Source organism: Thermobia domestica, chromosome 8 (assembly GCF_964235325.1).
Source record: "Thermobia domestica chromosome 8, izTheDome1.hap1.1, whole genome shotgun sequence".
NCBI classification, from domain to species: Eukaryota; Metazoa; Arthropoda; class Insecta; order Zygentoma; family Lepismatidae; genus Thermobia; species Thermobia domestica.
This window is the reverse complement of record NC_137461.1, coordinates 242,100,963-242,127,750: the sequence shown is the minus strand read 5'-3', so window position 1 is coordinate 242,127,750 and position 26,788 is coordinate 242,100,963. Positions and strand designations below refer to the sequence as shown.

At 35.5% G+C, this 26,788-nt stretch overlaps 1 protein-coding gene across 2 annotated transcripts in view; it reads right to left on the bottom strand.

The window, feature by feature from the left end:
* Nucleotides 1–19,155: 19,155 nt before the first annotated feature.
* The window catches only part of LOC145693508 (uncharacterized), a 78,044-nt gene continuing 70,411 nt past the window's right edge, over nt 19,156–26,788 (bottom strand). For both annotated transcript variants that reach the window (XM_081769574.1, XM_081769575.1), the window contains exon 5: nt 19,156–23,568. In XM_081769574.1, the coding sequence (XP_081625700.1) occupies nt 22,533–23,568 (1,036 nt within the window). In that variant the 3' untranslated portion in view covers nt 19,156–22,532. The remainder of the gene's footprint in view (nt 23,569–26,788) is intronic.

Here is a 26,788-nt window from a genome sequence, read left to right as displayed (position 1 = left end):
ATGCTGTTCTGGCGACATTGTAATTTCTATGGATGCCAACACTGAAAATTCTTCAGATTCATATTTTCTGTTGTAGAATAACATTAGTATTAGGATTAGGATTTAGATTTCTGGGCGTTCAACATCTACAGCCATTTAGCTCTCCACGTATATGATGGATGACGTCTCTCGGAGAAATACTATCCGGGGAAAGGAAAGAAAGGAAGAGGCCTGGGAACTATAAGTTAGGTATCATCCCAGCATTTGTCTGGTGTGAATGAGGAAAACCTCATTGAGGATGGCTTTCCTAAAAAAAAAAAAAAAAAAAACATTTTATACTTTTTCGACCGAGTGCCCCCACCGGGAGTCGAACCCCGGATTAAGCTACGCGGGGCCTAAAATAACATTATTTATGCTTGTGTTTAGTTGGATTTCATTATCTCCTTTTGACTTATGGAAAAGAAGCAAAAGAAAAAATGGTAAATTTTGTATTATTTTTAGTAAGTTAGGTTCTTAAAGATATTATATAAAACTTACAGGATAATTTTTCTCCTCAAATTGTATTTTTCTAATATTTATTACAAACTTACGATTAATAAAGTCTGTTAAAAGATTGTAAAAAAAAAATTATGATCACCCGAATCGAAAAATGTATAATAAAGGCTTGTGTTTATAATAAAGAAATTAAGAATGTCTACATATTTTTGCTCCATGAAACTTTTAAATGTTTTGAGGGTTGCATATTAGCGTTACGCGAAACGTATTCATTTATGAATGAATGGGATATGAATAGGCACCATTAAATTCGGCGTTACCCATGAAGATTGACCCAGATCCCCATTAACTAATTCGGCCTATTGCACAAAAATATATATTTTAAAAAAACGTGCTTTCGTTCAAGAGGTTTCATGTGGAATAACTAGAAATGGACAATTTCATGAAATTTTTAAAATTGAAATATTTAGTTGAAATATTTCATTTGAGATTCAGTTGAAATAATTCATTCGGTGAGTTAAAAAAATTAAACGCGGGATGTTGCTTCCGGAGTCCGGAGATAAGGTGTTTAAACCCGGAGAGCTGATCACCCTACGTAGTTATCTAGCTAAAATGCTTCAAAATCAACAACTAAAAATAGGTAAAACTGGTTCATTGACATTTGAACTATCATTCATTGTAAAAAAAAAAAAAAAAAAAAAAAAAATTATAGCATATAAACTAATTTATAGTTTATAGCATACTTTAGTTTTATCATCTATTTGGTCCATAAACAATGTTATTTGTCTTTGAAGAATGAGCTTCTTTTGGCCAGTTGGTGGATGCACTACCAACTCCAGTCCAGGTCCAGTAGATGGCTTCGTAGCTGTTGGAACTGAATGGCCAGTGGCGGATGTAGCCCGGAGTCGGGGGAACCTAAGCCCCCCCCCCAGTTTTTTGAGTGACAAAAATAATTTAAACTATTATTTATATATTTTTGAAAGTTTATAGTAAACTCATGATATACCTATCATAGTCTGGGTGCTGGCAGAACCCCCCAGTTTTCACCTTCTAGATCCGCCACTGTGAATGGCTTCCTAATCCTGAGGAATTTGACTTCATTGCATGGGAAACAGGTTGAGGCCTCACTGATGCACGTAATTTTGCAGTGATCCTATCACTAGGATTGTAGGATTTTCAACAATCTTTGCATTGTTGTTACTAGTTTCAGTCGGTTCATTTTGAAATATTTCAAAGCCCTGAAATGCTCACAACTTTAGGAATAACGGATGTGATACATATCAGGGTGGAGCGAAAATAAAATCAAATTTTCGAGTATCGAATTCTAATAGGGCTTATAAGTTGCGCATTCGCATGCTAATCAATGGAAAAATAACGAAAAGAATCACGTTTTGGATCTTCAGTTCGCGCAAACGACCTAAAATTTGAAAAAAAAAAAGAAAGAAAAAAAAGCAACATAATTTAATACACCCTAATTGATAAGAGAGTTGGGTAGGGTGTGGGTGGAACTCGAATTGCAGCCACCTTATTGTGGTGAGTTCTGCGCCATTTAGTGGAAAAAAGAAAACGTTGACAAATGAGCAAAGAGCTGGAAAATAATTATGAAAATAAAATGTATAAAAATACTCTAATTAATGAGTTAATAACAAAAATAACCCCACACAACTAAAATAAAGAACTGAGACGCTATAGAAATGAAAAGAAAAGTAATTTGTATATTTCTTTCCTATAGATAATTTTTTTCAAACTTTAGGCCGCTTGCGCGAACTGAAGATCCAATGTGTGATTTTTTTTCTTTATTTTTCCACTGATTAGCATGCGAATACACAACTTTTGAGATCTATTAGAATTCGATACTCAAAAATCTTATTTTTTCGCTCCACCCTAATATATATTAACATTACATTCTTATTATTGATACTAGTGGGATACTAATAACAGATACAGTAAATAGGACAACATATTTATCGAAAAACAAAGTCTAAGTTAAGAAAAATGCTCATCAATAGATTACATGAAAATTTCCTACGGATTTTACTTTCAGCCAACAATATCTATGTAAATTGGTTATTGCAAAAGAAATCTAATGATTTTGCTTTCGCATATAAATTTGCAGTGATTTTATTCATAGAGCAAAATAAATCTAAATCTGGAAGTGATTTAAATCAAAATTCCTTAAATTTCTCGATCTAATTAGAGTTTCATATTTTTAATTAGTATGTTATTAAATATTAGCTTTATATGTAGATGATATGCGCCAACCTCCACCACCAATCTATTCTTAACAGTTTGCAGACAATTGTGCAGACAATTGGCTCCTATTGTCCCAATCTGCTCTGAGTAACCCAAGAGCAGAAGATTTAACACCCTCGTCTTAGCTAACATCATGTGTCCTTATGTTAACAACGCTTCATTTCTACCATCACCTCATCTCACATCGCGTTCCTATGTATCATTAAATAAAAATTCCTGATACCCACTCCTGGTTACCACACTTAAATTGATATCACTGACCCAAGAGATCAGGTTACCTTCTGTAGCCAGCCTATCTATTGATGGGAATGAAACTATATTAAAAGAAAAATACATCTGGTTTTGTATATAATATTCCAGTAAAAGTATTTTCTGTAATGGCTCAGTACATTTTTTTCTATGAGCATTATGTCAGCTTGATTTTGTTTCCGCATTCAAAATCGTAGTCGATATATTAACGTAAACAAAACAGAAATGAATGTATTCTTGCAGCAAATTTGTTCGTTCTGTGAAATTGTTTTAAATTAATTTTTAATTCAAACACGTAAAGAATTTATTTGTGCCTACGAATCTTGGTTCAAAATGTTAATGGTTTGTTTCTAGCAATGTGCAATGGCAAAAATTAAAAACAATGAATTCATATTTGCAATCAAAATCATAGTGATGTAAGCTTTTTAAATAAAACTATGAATACAACGCGTAATTAATTTAATGTTGTGTACACTGGAAAAACATTTTGTAGTTTAATTTCCAAATAACAATGTCAAATCATTTACCCTTAATTTTGTAAGTTGAAGTACATTTCCTTAGATTAAATTTAAAAATTTGCTTTTTCTTTTACAAATTTACAATAAATTTATAAGGAAAAATATTTTTACTGATAAAAATGTAATTTTATATCATTTCACATTAGTCGTAATTTTATTTTATAGGTGTGAATTGATTTACATAGAGGCTTGCAAACAGATTGGCACCACTTTTTATAAGTTTACTTTTTCTTTCTTTCTTTTTTTTTCTTTTTCTTTTCTTTTTTTTTTTTTTTTTTTTTTTTTTTTTTTTTTACAGTGTACCAAATCACACTTCATTTAATCTTAGATATAAAATTCTTTGCAAATGATCGTACGTTCTCTCATAATTAAAATATTAATATATATAGACACTTCGATGCCATATGCTCTAACTTGAAAATTGAAATCTTGCACGGGTGAAATTCGAAGATCAACATCTAATGAATAATTTATATTTCTAATATGTTGACAACCAAAACCACAATTAAATAGTTTATGCTTTTATAATTTATGTTTGCGAGAAACTTTTAAAAGATGTATTCATCTGTAGAAGTGAGTTGAGTTGATTTCGAGTTTAACATCCCCTTCCTATATGATAGGACCTATTGATTAACATGGAATCCAAACCACATGAGCTCCGGCCGGGAATCGATCTCGGGTCTCCCACGCCAAAGGCGAAAGCTGACCACTTAGCCAGGAAGGAGCTCATTTATAGAAGTGAATGAAATATTTTTTTTTAAGAGAGTACCACTTGGCATTAAAGCAGTCCACATATACAGTGAAACCTCTCTATGTTGGCCACCATCGGTTCCATTAAAAAGTGGTCACCTTAGGCATGTGGCTAACTTACAGAAAATAAGTGTAATTGGTGTATTTTAAGAGAAGGATTTCTAGCATTATTTGCTTATAAAATTTTAATAAGCAATGCCACGACTACTACGTTTAAATAATGTGTATGTAGTAATCATAACAATATACAACACTAGAAAAAATTACGTATTTTATGGTGGTTCATTCTAGACGTATTTCTTTTATTCTTGTTGGCACATAGGCACATTCTAATTTTGTAGTCAACTACCTCTTGTTAATGAGCTACAATTGTTTCCCTTGGAGCAAAAGATGTTTTGAGAAAATCTTAAAGGAATTCATATACCAAAACCTCTGCTACTTTTCGACAAGCCGTCAGGTACCAATAGTTGGCAATTGAGATGATTAGCTTTAATCTTGAGAATTTTCCAGAATTACTAAAACTCCTCACTGATTAAAGGAGCCGATATAGCTAATAGTTTTACCAAAACAGACAAGGTAAATAAACACGTACAATCATTTCTGAATTCCTGTATGTGCTTTTTCTTAGTCACATCTTCCTTCACCACCCTTTGTCAGGGGTTGACCTCCAAGAATCAATCGTGGAAATCCATACTTCTTTGTCTCCAGTCACAAATACAGAACATCTACCTCTCTTATGGGAGTACGAAAGAGTTCCGAAAAATAACAAAACGGTATTTTCCGTGGCCAAGATACGCAGGTAAATTTATCATTATTACCATAGGGAACATTGCATCAATGCGGCCAACTTCCAAGATAAACAGGTGGTCAACTTACAGAGTAATAAAATAACGAATGTCTTATGGGAAAATGCAGGATCAAGACGAACTAGGCCAAGATGAGCAGGTGGCCAACTTAAAGAGGTGGCCATTAATTTCCGGACTTATACTTAATAATAATAATAATAATAATAATAATAATAATAATAATAATAATAATAATAATAATAATAATAATAATAATAATAATAATAATAATAATAATAAGTAGACGCTCTATTATCTACTCTTGCTTGTCCTCTTCAAGGCATTTTTCTGCTGCAGGGAAACGCCTATTCTAGCATTGTTCTCACCGCTGGAAACAGTTCTGAACATCTGTTGTGGAATGCGCAAGAATTCCTTCATTGTGTTATGCTAGACATAAATAATAACACAAATTCCTGTCGATTTCTTTTATTACACAAGGTGATATGTTTTTCTTACATATTTACAAAGGACATTAGAATGAATTGAAAATCTCATTTCTTATTCTCTTTGCACGGTTGTAAAATCAGGAAGTTCATAGTTTCTCATTAATGAAAATGCACCGGAACATTTTGTCTGGCGACAACAATTGCTGTTCCGTATTTCCAGTGGCGTATTTATGGGGAGGCTTCCGGGCTTAACCGCCCCCCCCCCGAAATCTTGCTTACTATAGTAAAGTATATAAAATATCTTGCAGAATTTTCACATTTTCAGGAAAAGACCTCCGAAACAAAATCGTAAATACGCCACTGCGTATTCAGTTAAAGGTCTAACATATAGATTTTCCGCAAGAGAGTCTTGATGAAAATTATATTTTCACCGTATTCATAAATACTTCTTGAGAAAAGTTTAAGATCTTGGTAATTCATAGTCAACCATTGGATAGGAAAATTGACACCATGAAACGTCCAATATTTTTTACAAGACCAAAATATTAGTAGGTCTATTTTGACCAAGAGCATTTCCTTTGAGAAATTCTCAAAACATGTTTATGAATAGGAATTATCTGAAGAAGAAAATCTTATATTAGATTAGATTTTACTCAAGACACGTTTTCATTCTTGATTGGGTACCATCTATAAATACGGGCTTCAAATATTTGATGAGAATGAGCGCACTATTATTAAGTCTGAGGTCTAATTTAATTTGACTATTATCATTATCTTCTACAAGAAAATAATTCAAATTGAATATAATGAACAGAAGTAATTCAACCATTTAACTTAAAACTACGTTTCTACTAAAAATGGTTTAAAATACATCTAATTTTCTATTTCATTTTCGTACCAATGCCTCAGTCCAGCACGGATATGTAATGCTACATCGTTGAGAGAAATTTAAATTAAGGTTTTTATTTAGGATTTAGTTTTCTGAATTCTCGACATCTAAGACCATTTAGCCCTTCATGATTGGAGGGATGACGTTCCCCGGCGAGCACATAATCCTGGGAAAGGGAAGAAAGCGCCCTGTACCACCCTGGCATTTGCCTGGTGTGAATGAGAAAAACCCAGGAAAACCTCATTCAGAGTGGCTGGCCTGAAAAAGCATGTGGTAGTTTTTCGATTGAATGGCCCCACCGGGAATTGAACCCGGGATCGCTCACACCGAAGGCGAGAGCGTTAGCGACTACGCTACACGGGGCCACAAATTTATAGTTAAATCATTGATTGATTAATTTCGTAGTAATTGTCAAAAATAATAAATTGCAGGGTCCAATTGAGATAATACAAACTAGGGATATTCCTTTAAAAAAAAAATGTGTTTATTGGTGATTGTAAGACAGTACTTCCAGGTAAAATGAAACGCCATTATTTTATTTTTGCGTTTGTTCAGAAATTTATTGTCAAGAAGTAGTTATAAAAGAAAATAGTGTAATTCATAATGATAAAGTAATGTAAAAGTAATGTATTAATAAAATTAAATAACATGTCGTTTTATTCCCCTTTTTACAGTTAGTTCAAACGTTATTCTCTTTTTCATAGTGAAATCAATTGCTTTATTTGTGAACTCGTGTATAATAGAAAGATAAAGTCATTTGAGAGTAAATATTATCATTCTTTACTCTTATTATTTACACAGTTTCCTAGACAAGTTAGACGGTGTTTGATAAATGTTTGAGACTGAAACAAGAAACTATAAGAGTATTGCAATACTGGATAGCGACAAAGTATGAGTATTACTATAAGTAAGTCTGAGCATCACAATTAATTTGAAAATATTTGTATCCAGTAACATTTGCAGAATATAATCAGGGAAGTGGGGAGTTCAAGCTTCTAAATTCATATCACTTCAGGTGTTTATCTACATATCTGAATATCGTAAATGTTTATTTCGGAATAGGATCTAATAACTTACTTAAGAAGGGGCTTTAAAAACCAGGAATCACCATTGCTTACGCAGCTGACTAAATCCTTAAAAAATTAGATTTTTCTTTTCCAAAGAATATTTGTAATTCGCTTTTGCTTCAGGTAAGTACAAGCGCTTTTCTTCAAATAATTCGCTTTTCCTCATAGATTTACCCATTTAAGCATACAGTTTTCTTTTCCAGAAATATTTATAATTCGTTTTTCCTTCATGTAAGTAGATTTACCTATTTACAGTTTTCTTTTCCAAAGAATATTTATTATTCGTTTTTCTTGCAAATAAGTGGATTTACCCATGTACAGTTTTTTTCTTTTTTAATACTACATCTGTTGCCCTTTCTATAAAAAAATAATGAGACTTTTTTTTACACCTACTTATTTGTTACTTGACGTAAACATTAATCTACAGTAATACAGTTTTTGTAAATCTACCTAATTATTATTTCTAGATACAATGAGATAATATGTATGATCTACATTTTCTCAATTTTTTCTAGTTCTACATAACTAATTTAATGTGTGAAACCATCACAGATAATAGAGGAGTATTTTTGATTCAATCACAGTAAAATTGTATTTATGCTATAAACAAATATTTAAGAATCATAATACCATTTTTTCATACATTCTATCCAGAGTTATATGGAACATAATACGAGAAAGAGTCCAATGAAACTCTGAATTATCATAAAATGATAGTTATGGTTCCGAAGAAGTGGCGACAGATGGTAGCATAGTACCAGAACATTGAAACGATATACGATAGCGAACAAGTCATCGAACCGGAAATACGTAAAATACTATTCATATGCTTATATGCACGAATTTATTTCAGCAGGAATTCAAAGCTTTTCTTGCAGAGAGGATCCAAATTCAAAACAATTATAAATTGTATTAAAATTTGTAAAATTAGAGAAATACATAGAAAAGTCTGAATTTAGAGGGGTCTAGGCCCCCAAAATCCACCCCTGCGTACATCTCTGCGGCATAGAAATGTTTTACATATGCTTCTTGAAAAATTGGTAAACGAATTATCGCTTTTAATTGCTCTTGTGGACGTGAAATAAAAGCAAGGATAGGATGGCGAAAGAAGCCACTAGAAGGAAGAAAAGTCTATTTTGTGGTAACTTGAATAATGATTTGATAAAAGACTCATAAAATGGTTCGTGTGGAATATTTTATTGCATGGTCCAGAAACATGGGTATTACGAAAAAAAAATATGTATGAAAAATGACTGGAAGATTTCGAAGTGTGGGTGTGGAGAAGAATGGAGAGTTAGCTGTTTTGAACGGAAAACGAATGGGAGAAATGGTGGGAGAGAAAAGGACAATTTCAGATATTAGTAAGAAGAGGAAGATAAACTGGTTGGGACATTGGCTAAGAAGGAGCTGTATCATGAGGGGCGTGCTAGAGGGTATGATGACAGAAAAGAGAGGGAGGGAACGAAGATGATTACGATTGACGAACGATATAACAAAACAGAAAAATTGCACGTGAAAACAAAGAGGATAGCAGAAGACTGTAGAGCATGGAAGCTACTCAGTGTCAGCAAGTGACCTGACAATAATGGCAGAATACTTATAAAAATGGCATGTTAACATGAGGCATGGTGAGGTACATATTATTACTGACTTATCAAAGATAATGGTTTTATAAAAAGGGAAAAGATAGACAAACATAACTTAATAAGTTTTCCAGAAAACCTTGTCTAAGCAGTGGAATTCAAACCAGCAAACAAGAAAGGAAACAGAGAGAGAAAAAAGAAAGAAATCAGAAATGAATGAGACTAGAAATGAATGAGAGTGCATTTGGGAAATACTTCAATATAGATTTTTTTCTAAATTGATATATAGCTGGTAGTATTTTTGTGTCTTAATTTAATATCGTTATGATATACCGCCTCATACCGGCCTTATTCGACCACTGAGTAACATAGAGATTTCACTTGGCTATATATTTAGCGTACACACCTTCAATGCAGGAGATCCAGACTAGAATCTCGTGGAAGCTCGTGTTGTTCGAATTTCGAGTTAAGCTATACTATCTAGTCTGACCATAAATACTGTCACAAAAGTTGCAGATCGGAACCGATCATTTATACCACGTAGACTTTAGTGAATTCACTCCTATCAGTAGTCTGTATATTGTTCATTATGTAATTCATATTTCTTTGCAGGTCCGTGATATTGTAAAGATGGAGTGGGGTCAGGAACAGAACCGTGTAGCTGTGATTGCATTACACAAGTGTGCTCACAAAGCATTGAAGATTTTCAAACTTCTTCAACCTCTGAAAATCACACTGAGATTCATCTATTGGACCATAGCAAGGTACTATGAGACTTCCTCTTTACGTGACCACCAATGGCCACCAGGCCGATTGCGGAGCAGTAGAACATCACAAGGTATCCAGGCTGTGAGGTAGAGAATTCGTCGAAACCTCATTCGGAAGCAAAAAGTACAGTATGTCCCGTGAAATAAACATTACGCAAAGAGCAATGTCAAGGATACTCAGAAGTTATCTTAAGGTAGGTGCTCTCCGCCGATCAACGGAACATTTCCTAACCCCTTCACTGAAAGCAAATAGGAAGGTGAGATGCAAGGTACGCGAATGGACGACACAGATCAATTGTCTTTTCTGATGAGAAAATTTTCAACATTAAAGAACACCTCATCAAACTAAATGACAGCGTGAATGCTCACACATCCAGAGAAGCTTCTTAATTTCTGAAAAAGGTTCAGAGGGGTCACCATCCGTTCTCGTTAATAGTTTGATGAGGGTGTCGTATGACGGAGTCACAAAGTTGCAATTCTGCGAACAAGGGATCAAAACAAGTGCTCAAGTGTATCGTGGAAACATCTTCGCAAGTAGCTGTAAAACCTTTAGGCAACACAATCTTTTCCAACAAGCCGTGGACCTTCGAGCAAGACTCTGCACCGGCCCATGAAGCTAAGGTGAATCAAACATGGCTAGAAACGAATGTGTCGGACTATATTGCTACCAATGATTGGCCCTTCGACAGTCCAGATCTTAATCAACTAGACTATGCTTTGTGGTGTCGATTAGAGGCCATGACTTGTACCAAACGCCACCCCAATTTGAAGACTCTCAAACGTTCCCTCATCAAAGTAGTTGACACGTTTCCGATGGACTTTGTGCGTACAGCCATTCATGACTGGCCACACCATTTAAAGGCTCATGTCAAAGCGTATGGTGGTCATTTTGGGTGACTTCTGCACATTTTGTATCTGCAGTGTAAGCACTTCTTGTAAGTAAATTTATTTCTCTGGATCTGCTGTTTTTTTTTATATATATATATATTAGGACTGCTCCCTCCTGTGACAATATTTATGGCATGACTGTACATCTCATAATAAACTTGGTGCTTAAAAGGGACACTAAACTTTAATTCAACTACTTCCAGCATGCCGTAAAGAGGAGAAATCTAGCAGAGATCATACGCAGATCTATTAGAGATCTTTAGAAAATTCCTAATCCATCCGTACATTGCTGTGACTGTAGTGATAGAACTGTACTTATACTGTAGATATGATCTTCGGTATAGTTGATCACTGTCTACTTTATTTACTAATTTATAGTAGATATAATAAAAATAACTCAATTTGTCTTTAGTACACCTTCCTTCTGGTGTCACTATCTTTGTATACTACTTATTCGCCTTCGTATAGCATTTCAGCTTGATGCCGAAACCCACCGAAACTCTTGAAACCATGCCTGTAACTGTAGCAAACTTCTAGGGCCTATCTATTTCAGATGTGCCCTCGGAAAATATGCGAATACGCCCCACTCCCGCCATTCTCTGACGGAGGAAACCATCCCTTTGCTTAGGGAAAAGAAGTGAATTACCTCAGCTGTATTGCCAATTTGTCATTCAGTCTTTTGGTCTTGACGAGTGAAGATCGTAGGCTACATGCAATGGCTAATAAGAAAGAGCACAGCGAAGTCCGTAAAATAATTCATTGTGGCAACGCTTCCGCATCCACAAATGGAAAAATTTCTTCTGCAGTAACTTGTCCCTCCTCTTTCGAAGAAGGTACAGAAAAACACACATCGACTGCAGCGCCAGAAGGGACACACTTGAAACGGAAAAGCTTTTAGAACAACGACAAGCTGTTTTTCCTTTTTTTTTTTTTTTTTTTGTCGCTCTTTCAGGGTTTTCATTTAACTTCCTCTCGCATATTATTATCCATATGTGTCATATATTATGCTAATTCACTTTTAAATATGTTTCAAATGACATAAATCTACATATTTGTATATGGAATTTTCTATACAGTGTACAAGTCAAAGAATAGGTCAACATTCTCATATTTGGAGAAACGACTAACAATTGGTGCATATCTCTTTCTTATTATTAGTGTGTTTACAGCTTATGAAATTTGTAATCTTAAAAAATGTACTCCTATGCACTTATCTTCTAGGTAAAAGTAGACGACGGTATGTATTTTTGATTATTACAGCTAATAGTAATACATACTACATGATTCAGTAAACACTAATTTAGTTTGATTTTATTACAGGACGGGTGCTATTTCGTGCATTTTTATAAAGATATGTTAAAATATATATTAATTAAGATGAGTCTAGCTGAAGTGGATAATAATGGCGAATTGTTATATCAATCTTTCTGTATGTACGAGGTGGTATGAAAAAAAAAATCGAGATTAAAATTAACTCTAATACTCGCCAATAGGTGGCAGCATAGAACTACGCACACAGTCACAGAAACTAAAGGTATTTATACATCAATATGCTAAGAGACATCGTCCTATGTACAGGGTGGGCCATGATAAGGTCAACCACTATAAACTTTAATAACTCTGTATAGGAAACACCTACAGTAACGATATATGATTCGTGAATTCAGCAACGGCTTTTATGTATTTATGATACACGTGGCATTCGTGAGTAAAGAGAAAGTTGTTCGATTCGAGTTCATCGTTATCACATACTTCTGGTGTGGCCCTGCGAAATTCCCTACTCCTATTCTTATTATCATGCGATAATTTAATGGGCAGCATGAACTTTGTACGAAAAAATATAGATCTTTTAGCTGGATCAGTGGTGGATTTAGTCATCTTGCTACCCTAAGCAATTTATAGCCGAAAACCATCACCTTCAAGTGTACCTAGCCCGTGCTAAGCTGTCTACTAATGAAATCATACAAACATATCTTTGCAGTAGCGTATACAAAAGTTCGTCAATGGCGCGATTCATGCTCCCAGATTTATATAATTTCAGATTTCTCTATAATTTTCTTAATTTGGTGCTTTAAGCAGAGTCAAAACTCCGAAATTCCTTTGCGTACGTCACTATATCTTTGACAATTTTGCTTTACAGAGTGTTTTAGAAATCACTTACCTTTTAGTATACAATGGTATCCTTGGGGGTCAGCAGTTTAGCAGATGACGTCATGAAACGCTTTCTGATCAGTGTTACGTGTGAACTATGAAGTCGTTTTAGCACAACATTTAGGTTTGTTATTTTAGAGTAATAATCAAATGTACTAAACCAAACAAAACGTAAATAATGGCAGCAATAATTTAAAGGTAAGAATTGTTCCAAATGTTGATATTTGGGACCCCTATGAGTTCTGCTGTCCAAGTCAGATTACATTGTTTGTTTAGTCAGAAATCCATCCCCGTGCAGATTCCATTCAGTATAAGATCCTAGAAATCCCTAAATGTGGTGCTCTACGCCGGTTCGATTTCCGAAGGCTATGCAAGATATTTTGCCTTTCCCGATGTTACAGTTCTTCGTGGACCACTCATGGACTGAAATAATGTTTAGGATTTACGGAAATTCTTCGGTAATATGCTTTGCAATGAACCCACCATTAAAAGACTGGACTGCACCATCCTTGGACTCTAATGGCTTACTGAAGTACGGATAAAAAGTATGCATTTAAAATTGTGGCGCATGTCGAAAGGAAATTGTTACCTTCACTTGCAGATGCGCGGTAATGTCTTACATACGGGAGTATTGCCCATATTTACGTTGGGCCTTACCGTTTGAGGACGCCGTACTCCTGTCTCAGTATGGTGTCTCAACAGATAGCATATCGTCCAAGAATTTCTCATAAATCGTATGCCTTATTTTGATGCCCTTCCTGCAGGTTTCAGTTGTCTTTCCGTATTCCACTTTTTAAACAAACTTCAAAATTGTTGGCTTGGAGGGTGTATCTTTGCAAATAAAATGTTACCTAAACTTTCTCTGCATCGTTATGGGTTACTTAGTTTCTATCATCCTGGTTCACAATGGAAACACATTGCTCTACCCTGCACCTTCATCATCTTGTTTGATATCACCTGTATGTTGCCAGACAGTCAAAAAATTAGTTGCTGAATTCTATGAGCCATGTACCGTTTATATATATATATATATATATATATATATATATATATATATATATATATATATATATATATATATATATATATATATATATTCCTATACGAAATTATTAATGTTTATAACGGCAAATCTTATAGTGATTGATGCTGTATATCGGGAGCTCTGCAACTACTGCTAGTCTGAACATAGGTATGAGGCTTCATCATGAATATCAAATATCCAGCCTATTTATAGCGGCTTGTACTACAAGGTTTCAGGACGTCTGAAAGAAAATTTTTGGTAAAAGCAAAAGCAACCAGATCTATAGAGACTTTAATTTGGTTTATCCAGGATGAGAGTGGACACAGTCACCAAGCTCTTCACGCAAAAGGTTACTTATCAAAAAGATGTTCTTACATCCATATACACCTTACTTGTCAGATTTGACCATTACAGATTTAACTGTCCTCTTTAAGATATAAAACCAGCTCAAGGGTCACCTGCTTTGATACCGCAGCCGAGCTCCAATGCAAATCGCATAACGTGCTTGACAAGTTTGTAAAAGAACACTTTAAAGATATGTTTTACATGGCAGGAGCATTGGGAGCGCTGTACAAAGGGTTATATTGAAGGCGATGAAGTGTAAAATTAGATTAATAAAACTATATTCTTGCAAACAGAATTTGTCTCGAAACTTTTTGACACTCCCTTATGTGCTGTTGATAATACAGTAAAATCAATCCCAAATTAACTACTCCATTGTTTTCTCAAACAAAATATTCAACTTACAAGGACGCATATTCGCAAGTACGCATACTAGAAGGGGTGCACATGCCCTTTTAATACTTCTATATTCTCCAAAAGTTCAATGAAACGATAAATTTATAATTCCAGATTCCCAAATATGTTCCGTATCCAGACCAATTTATTTTGGGGAGAAAGGCTGACAAGTATATATATATAACATCTACCAAAAATCAAATTAATAAGTGATAAGTTAACAATACAGTACCTATGAGATTTTGGGAGCTCAAACCCTGAGCTTCCAAGCTATTCCTCAGCTAACACGTTTCTGCCTGGAATTACTGAGATAAAGCTTTTTCTCTACTTTTATCCGGAGTACTGTCCATGCTTACAGCTAGATTTACCTAGTTTCTGAGGAGTTGCGCAATTAAGCAAATGACCATAACACATGTGGAACCGTATCTAGTTTTACTTATCTGTCTAGGAGTGAAAATTATGAGCCAACAACTGTACGTAATTTCGTGATGGTATGCACTGCGCAAATCCCAGGGGGATGAGGGGGACATGTCCCCTAAAGTCTTGGAACTGGGGGGGGGACTGTACCTCCCAATAATCCGATTTGAAATGTGTTTTTCTGGGAAGAAATGTGATGATTTGTGTTCGATTGCCACAAAGGAAAGTGAGATGAAAGTGATGTCCCCCAGAATAAGCCTGAAATCTGCCAGCCTCCCAATGTTGAAGGCAACTCTGCTCCCCTGATCCTTCACAGGATTGTGTTTCAACTTCATAAATATTTTGAACGGGCCTACTCGTCCCCCCCCCCCTTAATATTGAAGAGAGATTTGCGACGCTGATGGTATGTAACAATGATTGCAATTTTACGATAATAATAATCCGCACTGATCGTTACAAAATATTTTAAGAGAAATGTTAAACTTGGAATGTGTTAATTTTATCTCAGTTACAACTATGAGCATCCAACCTTATATATCAATAAATGTAAGTTTCCAGGCGATTCTCAAGGTAGAAGTCCAAATCATTCAAAATTAATTCTCAAATATTTATCTTCAGAAATTTATATATAAATTTTCGAAACCGTTACTTAAATAGGTCTCATTCATAAGGGAGTCGACATTCTGACAAATGTCTTATTATACAAAATTATTTATAAGTGCCTTGTTAGTGTGTAGTCCCACACTAAATTTCAAACAAAGAATCCAAAATCATTCCTAGAAGAAATCAAATTGCATAATACATCTTGAACTTTCTTTCCAAAATTCTTTCTCTTTACTATTAAAAAGTATTTTCTATATGCAATTAGTAATTTTTTTTGAAACTTCGCTACTGAAATAAAATCAATTTGTCAACTCACAACAGGTTTTTACAAATTTACTAAATCTTTTCTGTAAGCATTTGTCGCAACAGTTCCTTCAATATTCAGTACAAATTCAGTACCATGTTTTAAAAGCAAGGAGCAGATTTAAGAAATTTATTTCATATAAACTGTAGAAAATAGAAACATTTTCCAAACATCACTAGACACAAGAAATTTCAAAGTTTGTAACCCCAGCCACACGGCCATCAAATACTGTTCTCGTTTGTACCACGAATAAAACTACGACAACGCCATATGTCGTTTTATGTTCTGCAATGTGCTATGAGTGAGTCCATTGTTCAAGTACAGCGAGTTTCCCGCGAACAGTTCAACAAATAGCCAATTTTAGTATAATTTACAAGATGAACAAATAATTCCGAGGGGGATGCATATGGAAGGGTAAAGAAAATAAAAAATGTCGTCCATGCATGTTTGAAAATAATCTCGAGCGTACCCAAGGTTTTCGAATGGATCCGAAAAATATCATTGAAATAAATTATGCTCATCATCTACGGTCTATAGCAGATTTTCAGATCTAGCCTCCCGCGATTTTTATCCATGGAGTGGTTACTTTAAAGCAGGAGTGTATGTTCCATCTGTGCCTGCTAATCTTCAAGATTTATGAAATCGAATTGTGATAGCTGGGAATTCTGTAGCTAGAGATCAGTTACGTTGTTGATCGCAAGCAATGAACTCCATTTTGTTGTCTGTTGCGCTACCGGGAATGGTTATGTTGAGTTAAAACTACTAACAGGCATTGAGAAAACTGGACTTTTTCTGCATCCAGTGAGTGTAGAATATGTTTCTGTGTTAAGCAGTTTGTATAAAAATAACTCTTAAAAATCTACTTTTTTTTATTTTTGAAACGCCCGGCAATTCCGGCAGAACGTAACAGTTGCATAGCTATCTTTCACAATAGAGATAAGAGAGTTGACGTGTCTGCTTCAAAGTATTATATACATGACATTGTTATTTGTTTATTGAAAATGGCACAATCAGTCTTTAACTATACCATAACAATGCTTTAAAGTGTTTAAAAAAGTTCCAACATCAAATAAAAATTAGCCTACAAATGCAGTTATTTTCGTTTTCTCACAACTAACTCTAACCTCCTCCACTGTGTTCTCTCTGAAGATAAATTTGAGGGAATCGTGCCCACACATTTGGGGATATGGATACCGCTGCCTGCAAGTGTAATATGCTTCATTCATGGACACTGACAAACAACATTTGAATCGATTTAAGACAGAAAGTAGTAAAAGCAAACCATTATTATCCATTTTCTTTAAAGAGGTAAGTATTTCTCAAAATAAATCAACAGACTGACAAGTAACACTTCACATCGTTGCTGCCGGTCTGACGCTAAACTATACATTTTCGGAAAGCACTAGTCCTAAATAGGATAACTACACAGTGCGACGGTCAGACGTTGCCGCGTTCAGGACTTATGGAGCGTCAAACATTAACATGGGGTTTATGAGAGTAACCATAGCAGTCGTATTATTTCATGCTAATTCGTCTTGCATTTGTACTCTGTGCTAACATTTGTGTTGTTTTTGTGTTTTTTAGGTATGCGTTGTAAGATGGATCCGAAAGTGGTCGTTTGGGCTCTGGTGGCCGAGATCGGGACAAATGAGCGCAATCCAAATTTGGAAGAGCAAAGGATGGTGGCACACATCAAGTCTCTTTTGACCAGCGGGATGGAAGTCGTTGAAGAGATTCGTACGCTCGGCTTCGGTGACAGTGATGGTGACCAGGGGGACGGAGACATGGATTTTGGAGACGAGGAAGACCAAGAGCAGGAGGATGCAGAGATGCCTTCGTCATCGCAGCAGTCTCATACGTCTTCCGCATCTGGCTCATCAGCGTCAGAATACCTGCCCTCTCCTGTGAAGAAGCCGAAGTTCCAGGATCAGCCTCCAGAAGACTCCAAAATGACACCAGAGCAGTGGCGCGAGTACAAGGCAAAAGCCTATGCCTACTGGACGGTAAATCCAAAAACAGGTAGGCCTTGGAACACAAAGACCGGTCGTGCTACCCACTCGACTCTGCAGAATCAGTTCAGGTATATTCGGAACATTGGCGTGCTACGTCACTTTGGGGCAACACAAGGCAAAGATGACAAGAAGACGCTGATGGCAGAGATCAATGAGGCAGTTCGGGGCATGTTCGCGGAGAAACAGCACACTGCTATCATTCACGATCGAACGTTGCGAATTTGGGCTAGGCAAACAGCTAATGAACTGGACCCTAACAAGAGTCTCAAGTTCAAGGCATCACCGTCGTGGGTGTACAGATTCAAGAAGCGCAACAACATCGTGGACCGTGCAATCACCCACAGGGTCGGCAGGACCTGGCAACTGAAAGAGTTGGACTTGCAGCAGCAGGCTGATGCTTTCGTATTAGCGACTCGCGAGCTCATTGCAAGCGAAAGCATCCCACCAACGCAGGTTGCCAATGCAGATCAGAGTAGCTTCAAGAAGTTGTTGCAGAGTACTCGCACTCTCCGTACCAAAGGAACAACAGTCGTGCGAGCGGTTGTGGGATCCATGAGCGCAACAACCCACAGCTACATGATCATGCCCGTGATCACCATGGCCGGAGAGATTCTGCGGCCGATGTATGTACTGGTGTCGGAACCAAGTGGAAAGTTTCCGGGAAACAAGCCTGCAGATCCACCGAACATCAAATCATTTGCTGGCAAAACGTCCAACATGAACAGGGACGACCTTAAGGACTTCTACGAGCAAGTGTTCTGGCCAAGCATGCCTGATGATCGGAAGAAGATCGTTTTGCTATTGGACTCGTGGACTCTGAACAAGGACGACAATCTATCGAACGCACTGAAGCCTGCCGACGTTGCGTTGCACAAGAGACTGATTCCTGGTGGTTGCACTGGAAAGATTCAGCCTTTAGATGTGCATTTCTTCCGTCAGTACAAGTCCTTTGTACGCTTTGTGACCGACACACTGGCCATGGACAGTGTCATGGATATCTGGCATCGCGATCGATTCCTGGCACTACAGTCGTTTTCACTCTACCAGTTCAGCGCACCCCGATTCAAGAACCTGATCCGGTACGCTTTCCACAAGGCTGGCTATCTGGACGAGGAGCCGGGAATGTGGATCTCTCCGCACGAGTACTGCTTTGACTCCCTCGACGAAGGTGACGTGTGCTTCACGTGCGGCGAACTACCGTTCGTCAAGTGTGCACACTGTGAGCGCACTCTTTGCATCTCTCATGCTCTGTTCGACGATTTGCACATTGATTGTACCCTTTAACTTACGCAAACAAGTGCTCAATCAGACAACGTCGATTCAAACGTCACAAACCTTGTGTTCTTCTTCGTTTCCTGTAACTCTCATAAACCCCATGTTAATGTTTGACGCTCCATAAGTCCTGAACGCGGCAACGTCTGACCGTCGCACTGTGTAGTTATCCTATTTAGGACTAGTGCTTTCCGAAAATGTATAGTTTAGCGTCAGACCGGCAGCAACGATGTGAAGTGTTACTTGTGAGATATATTCTTAACTTGTAAGTGGAAGGCCTCTACCGAGAGAATCATAAATACATATTCCTTGCTAGTGGCTAAAGATAATAGATCTTAAAATATAACTACAGGTCTGCTAATCAGATATTGATTTTGGATACTCATAATAAATAAATAAATCTATTCTACAGTATTACTTTAGTAGAAGTGATTGTTTTTAACTACTTTACCAAAACAGTAAAGTGTACTAACAAATTTTTACCCTTGAGAAAGTTGCGTTCATGCTTTAAATTAGAATAAGGTGTGATAGTACTTTTAGTTTCACATAGGATTAATTTTATTCAGTTGTATTTAGTTTAATGCCTTTGTACTACAATCGCTAGTAAGTGCATGTATCGTACCTTATACACCGTACTTGTTCTTTGTTTATCACTTCAAGCAGGCGCGCATATCCAAAGTTTACCAAAAGAACAGATTTAAAATACAATCAACATTCTTGTCTTAACAAATCCGATAATATAAACCGACAATTTACATCAATGAGTGTGCTTTGATGATATTTATTAGTTCCGTCACCATTTTTCACATTTTTTTCAAAATATTTCTTGCATATAATTAATTGTTACAATACGTAAAGAAAATACTAGATACGAGAAGCATCTAGTAAGTCGACATGTTTTCCATTGTCAAAGAATACGTCTCCAATTAAATTGTCCTGTTTTCCTGTCCTGTTGTGATGTCGCCTGATTAGACGAGCACCTGAATGAAACTAAAAACTATTTGTTAGCAATATATTTCCTATTATGACAATATGTCTTTAAGGGGCAGACTAGAAAATATTTTTGAAAAACTAATAATTTTTCTTTTGCCCGTTTTTCGTAAGTAGAAAGAGGTAATAAAATGTAACTTACCATAATACCAGACCAGAATTTGAATTACCCAAAACTCTAGAATAAGGCAGCGATTAGAAAAATGAACTCAACGGTAATTGACGACTAATCATGCTGTCTATGTTTCTTGTTTACTACTTTTTAAACAATGCTTCTATTTATTTTGTAATAACTTATTTATTTTGTAATAACGTATCTAAGTTATTACAAAATAAATACAAATATTATTTGAAAAATAGTTAACAAGAAACACAGACAGCGTGATAAGTCATCAATTACCGTTGAGTTCATTTTTCTAGTCGTTGTCTTAACCTAGATTTTTGGGTAATTCAAATTCTGGTCACGTTGTAATTTCTAGGTATGGCAACACTGAAAATTCTTCCGATTCATATTTTCGGGTACAGAATAACATTATCTATTACTGAGGTAAGTTAGATTTCATTATCTCTCTTCATTTACGAAAAACTGGCAAAAAGAAAAATTGTAAGCTTTTGAAAAATATTTATTAGTCTGCCCCCAAAAGCACCACTTTAACGCAACTTAACACCATCTGTGGTTGACATGTTTTCCATTGACAAAGAATACACTTTTAATTAAACTAGGAGGAGTGTTCGAAAAGTAAGGTTACAAAGCCTGCAGTGAAACGTATATACCTAGGTATATTATTTCCTACAACCAATACATCCAACAGATAATACATGCATTAGGTTATTTTTTGATATATTCTCAGTACCGGTTGAGGCACATATCGCATCGTACGATGAGTTTAAAGATTCCCTCCTGGTAAAAATCCTGTCCTTGCGTGTTCAACCACGTTGTCACGAACTGTTTCACCTCCTCGGAAGAGCATGACAAAGCTAAACATATACATATGCTGCTACACATGATTGCTGGATATAGTTACGAAGAATTTTGGGACATATTGTAGTACTCTATAATGGATGAAATCTATTTCCAACTCTTCCGGTTATGTGAATGTGCAGAATATGAGACACTGCCCTTCTGAAAAGTTTTCATCTGTCTCATGAAAAACCATAACAAAAAAATCCCATTTAGATGTGCAATGTCAGGGGCACTAAACGCGGATCAAATTTTCTTCAATTTCGACTTTGAATACTCAACTATATTTATAACATTGTTCAGCAGTTTTTTCGGTCAACTAACACTAAAGTTAATGAATAGTTATTTCGCGGAAAAGATTGAACACGGTGTGTCACATTTTACGCGAGGCACCGCCACGAGTCCATAAGCATTTTCAGAAGGACGGGTACTAATAAGTTGTTATGGCTACTGAAGTCTCCTGGCTTATCGAGGTAAGATTTTTTGTCTATGAGGAACTTTACAGAGAAACGTGTATCAAAATAGTCCACATGTCCTGGATGAACATCATAAACACTCCTACTACATAATCATAAAATAGATGAAGACAGAGTCAATCAACATAAGATAACGCGTCCAAAAGTACATTGAAATAAATGGGCACCAATTTCAATGTCTTTCATGATACGTACGTTAAAAAATTTCCACGGTAATAATAGCAAGACAATTGTTTTAATGTTGAGATTTGTTTCGTGATAGCCTAGTATTTTATGTATACATACTAACTAACTCTATGGCCTATAGAACCCGAAGGTTCAATGTCCTCCCATCTGCTCCTAGGTATATTTAATGGACGTTTTCTGATTACATTTCCAGTTAAAACTTTGAAAGCGTTCCTGATTTTCTTCTATTCTGGCTACATGTCCTACTCACCTGAGCCTCCTAGACTTCATGCCCTAACTACATATTAGAAAGGTAAATTAAAATTTTATTCCAAGATTTCTACAATATTTAAATCAAAATGTGAACAATTGTGACAGAATTGATAGCGATATTTATACCAATCAACTTAAAAGTATTCCTCATTCAAACTTTATTCGAGATCAGCATATCGTGATGTCAACTTTGCGCCATATGGTTGGTTTCGAAACATCAGGACTCACGCCTACTGGAAGATAAGTACCTTTTTAGTATCATAAAGAAATACGTTCTGCGAGCTGTACTCAAATGTGTTCCTTAACTGCTCAGTGCTGACAAGCGAACGTAAATTTGGTATATATACAGTTTTCCGACAGATGCAAAAGTACCCTATTAAATACCGTAGAACCTATAAGTAGGAAGAACATGAATTCAGTATAAAGTTTATTTGTAGTAAAAAATAAGATTCTAAATTATCCAATAAGAATTAGAATCTAGAAAATATTCAGAGTAACATCTAGATTTTCATTTTGTATATAATCTAATAATCGTTCAGCCTGGTTACGACCTATATTGTCACAGCCTCTTAAAATAATTTTGCTGATATTATTATCAGCTGTTATCAGTGATAGAACATGCAATTCTGAAATCACATCACAAAATGCTAAATCCAGCACTTCTAACTCATTCCATGTGTCATCAGATAAAACGTCATCTAAAATTGATGAAGTAAAGTTGGCAGGTTTGGCTTTCACATGTGTGAGACGTTTTGATGGAAGCAAGTAATTCCAGTGTGTGGGTGATATTAATCCAAACCTAGAAACGATCGAAAGATAGTCTAGTTTACCTAATATCTTCAGCTTCAAAGGAATATCATCAACGCCGCTCCGTACATAAGTACAATCACGAATGTCTAACACTTCCAAGTACGGGCACCATGATATCACACACTCCATATCTACACCATTCACTGATTGTAAAGTTAGTCTTGTTAAACTAAACCTATGCGGATACAAAAAGGAAGATACACCTTTTGCAAACAAATGTGATAAATTTAGATTCTCAAATGGTAATATCAAAGAACTGACTTCCAAATCTTTAAGCTCTGTGACATTTACCAGTGAGAGAAATTCTTTCACAGGAACAGTGTCTTCTACGTTTAGACGAACACAGACAGCTTCGGGACACAATTCGATGGCCAATCGACTGGCTTCTTCGTAATCAATTTCGGAAGATGATTCATCGCACTCAGGGCACGAATGACGATTCCGCTTTGCAAAGTCTATATTCTTGAGACAATATTTCTGTATTGAGCTTGGGTTTTTGATCCATTCATCGATATGTAATTCATACAGCGCTGTCACAAGTTTGTCATGGCGTAGGATCTGCAGGTGAGGAAACTGTTGTAAGATAATCTTTAAGTCTTCAACAGTCAGTGAGGCACTGGATAAGTAGACCTCTGTTAAACGTTGATCATAAGAAAATGGAAGGTTTTTTGTACTGTTGCTATTATTGAAGTCGGGACACACACTGAAAAGCAGAAAACACACAAGCCTTATTAAGATCAAGAAAACTACGCTGAACCAACTTTATGTACACTATACTATATGAATTGCATTTATTCTCCAATAAACGAATTTCTCAATCTTTCCCACAATATTATTATTATTATTATTATTATTATTATTATTATTATTATTATTATTATTATTATTATTATTATTATTTATTCGTACTTAACACCCGAAGGCAATTACAAAGTAGGAATTGTTACTTTTATAATGGTGCAGGATGTGCTACATGTGAAGTAATTCCAACAATTAACCATTACTCATATTTTGTTCACTTACAGTCAATAAGTACAAGATACAATAATAATCTTTACATTTTATTAAGTAACATTTGGACGCTTTTTTGTTTAAATATTGAGAATTTCAATTGAAATATGTCCAGACCAGTAGAATGTATTCTATTACCCCTATCACATATCCTATACAACGGAGAGTTTTTAGCTAAATTCGTTTTGTTATCAGGCATATATAAAACATTTGTCTGAATCTCAGATTTTGGCGTGGGCAAAAGAATGGTAATTTACCTAAGGAAGACATATTATCCTCTTCGTTATCAATAAGTTTTTTCAAGTACAATACACATTGAATGAGCCTTCTATCTTCCAGTGACAATAGCTGAAATCTTCTGAGAAGTATATTGTAAGATACAAAACGAGTTGGTATATTATCAATTTTATAACTAATATATTTTAACATTTTCTTTTGTATCTTTTCTATTTGTTGCTTTGGTTTTTGGTAGAATGGTTCCCAAATTATAGGAGCATACTCTAATTTTGTTCTAACAAAAGAGATATATAATGTTAGTATTGTTTTTATGTTTTTAAAATGACAGTACGATCGTTTAATAAATCCAAGCATTTTAAACGCCTCATTTGTTTTGATATTTATATGATATGTAAACTTAAGATTTACATCAAGCCATACTCCTAGATCCCTAACAACTTCTTTCCTCTCCAGTACTTGATTCCCTATAATATATTTAAATATAACAGGCTTCTTGATGATCGAAAACGTTACAACATTTCGTAAACCATAGCAGATAAGTAACAAATATGTTCATTTATATTCCATTTTCAATTAATGTGTTACCTTTGTCAGTTAGTTTTCGTACTTACACTTTAAAAACTCTAAGTACTTAGACTATATTCTCGTTGAAGTGATTAATATTTTAATTACCCTACGTACTGTCGTTGAAGTAATGTATGGGTTTTAATTGAAGTACAAGGATCTAATTGTCTCTAATGTACCTGTAAAAGCTGTGACAAATAAAGTTCAATTTCAAATGGGCTCTTGTTCTTCAGTTAAAACATTTAGTACTTCAACAAGACTACCTCGAGTAGAGTGTATGTACACTCATGTCCATAATGATTGTCGCATATCTATAATCGGGAAATGTATATTTGTGGTAAATTTCATTGGAAAAGAATTATAAATACAAAAATTAGCATGAGTGAAACAAAATGTTGCTAAATGGGCAAGAAAGTTTTATTTTCGTTTTTTTGTTCTTATTTACTACTCTTTTGACTTGAAATTTGCCACATACATGTTTTTGCCGATTATATTATGCATACTAACATTATAAGAAATACCCGGCGAATTCGTTATCAAATTATATTCCTACAACAACATATTTATAGACATGCGACAATAATTTTGGACAAGAGTGTACATAAAGTACTTACAAGTTGCTCCGCTGAGATCCGAACGAGACAATTATGTTAGCAATTGATATTTTATAACTAGACGAATCCCAAAGTTATTCGTGCCACCGGGCAGGATATCGTGAGTTACAACATATTTTGTAATGTAAAAGCCACAAAAAATAACCTGGCAGAATAGTCATTTGTTCGGAAACGGTTGGGTAAATGGAAAACTCGGACAATACGCATCCCATCAGTTTCCAAGCACACACTTTTCCGGATAAAAGAGTTTGCCCTAGGGTCCTCGCAGGGTCCCAGAGGGGTCCAACTCAAACTTTTCAAATGGCAAGGAGGTTAAGTAGCACATCGTTTGAAAGATGCTGTCAAATGAAAGAAAATGGAGCAAGTCTCGACTCTCTACGACAACCGTGTTTAAAATGGCAGTGGTCAAAATGTAAACAAAAACTTAATTGAAAAGTGCATTTTCACCCCCTATAAATCGGAAACGGTGAGACAAATGTGGAAAACAGGAAAGGGAGTGTGGCATTATTTTTAAAATACAATGATTTAAGTTAAAACATCTTGTCCCATGACCTCCACAGGGTCTCAGATGGGGTCCAACTAAAAAGTTTCAAATGTAAGAGGGGTTAAATAACACATTGTTTAAAATTGTTGTTAAATGAAAGAATATGGAGCAAGTCTCGACCTTCTACGACAACCCTTGTGCAAAATAGCGGCGTTTCAAAATGTAAACAAAAGCTTAATAGGAAATCTATGGCCACGTTGAATTCAGGATGGACGCTTAAAACCAATATCGAAAGGATAGGCATACCAAACTGCTAAAGCTAGAAAAACCAAGTTTGGCATGAATGTTGATCAGTAGGTGACGAAAAGATGCGAAATCTTCAAAAATGAGACATCTTGAGTTCAAAATGCCGCACTATATATCGAACGCATGTCCAGCTCAAACTACTTGTGTTGGAGAAGGGAAATGTGGTATTAACGTTAATGGTTAGTAGCAGATATCCACAAAATATCAAAGAGTATCATCTGTAATGCAATATGGCTGCCAGCGTGAGAAAGTTATCTATATATATAAAAGAGAACGTACAAAATCCTTTGTCCGCTCATCACGCTAATACGGCTGAACCAATTTCTTTCATTTTTGGGGGGTTATTAGGATTTGGACCCTAGATGGTTTTTATCATATCACTTTAATTTTTAATTACCAGTGTCTTGAGATAATTGACCATTCAAGTGTCCATAACGTACAAATCCTTTGTTATTAGTTCATCATAGGTAAAAATAAACGTATTTATATGCAACCCGCATGACCGTGTCACTTGGCGGGTTAACATAAATGACAGGCGATATACAGCGGAAAATAGCTTGAATCTTCTGTTTAAAATTTTTTAATTGATTTGCTTATTTTTACAGACACTTTTACAATATGCCAGCACCGGGATGACCGCAGCGAAGCGGGGCGGGTTAACATAAATGACAGGCGATATAATGTTAAGATTTACTGCAATCTTCTAT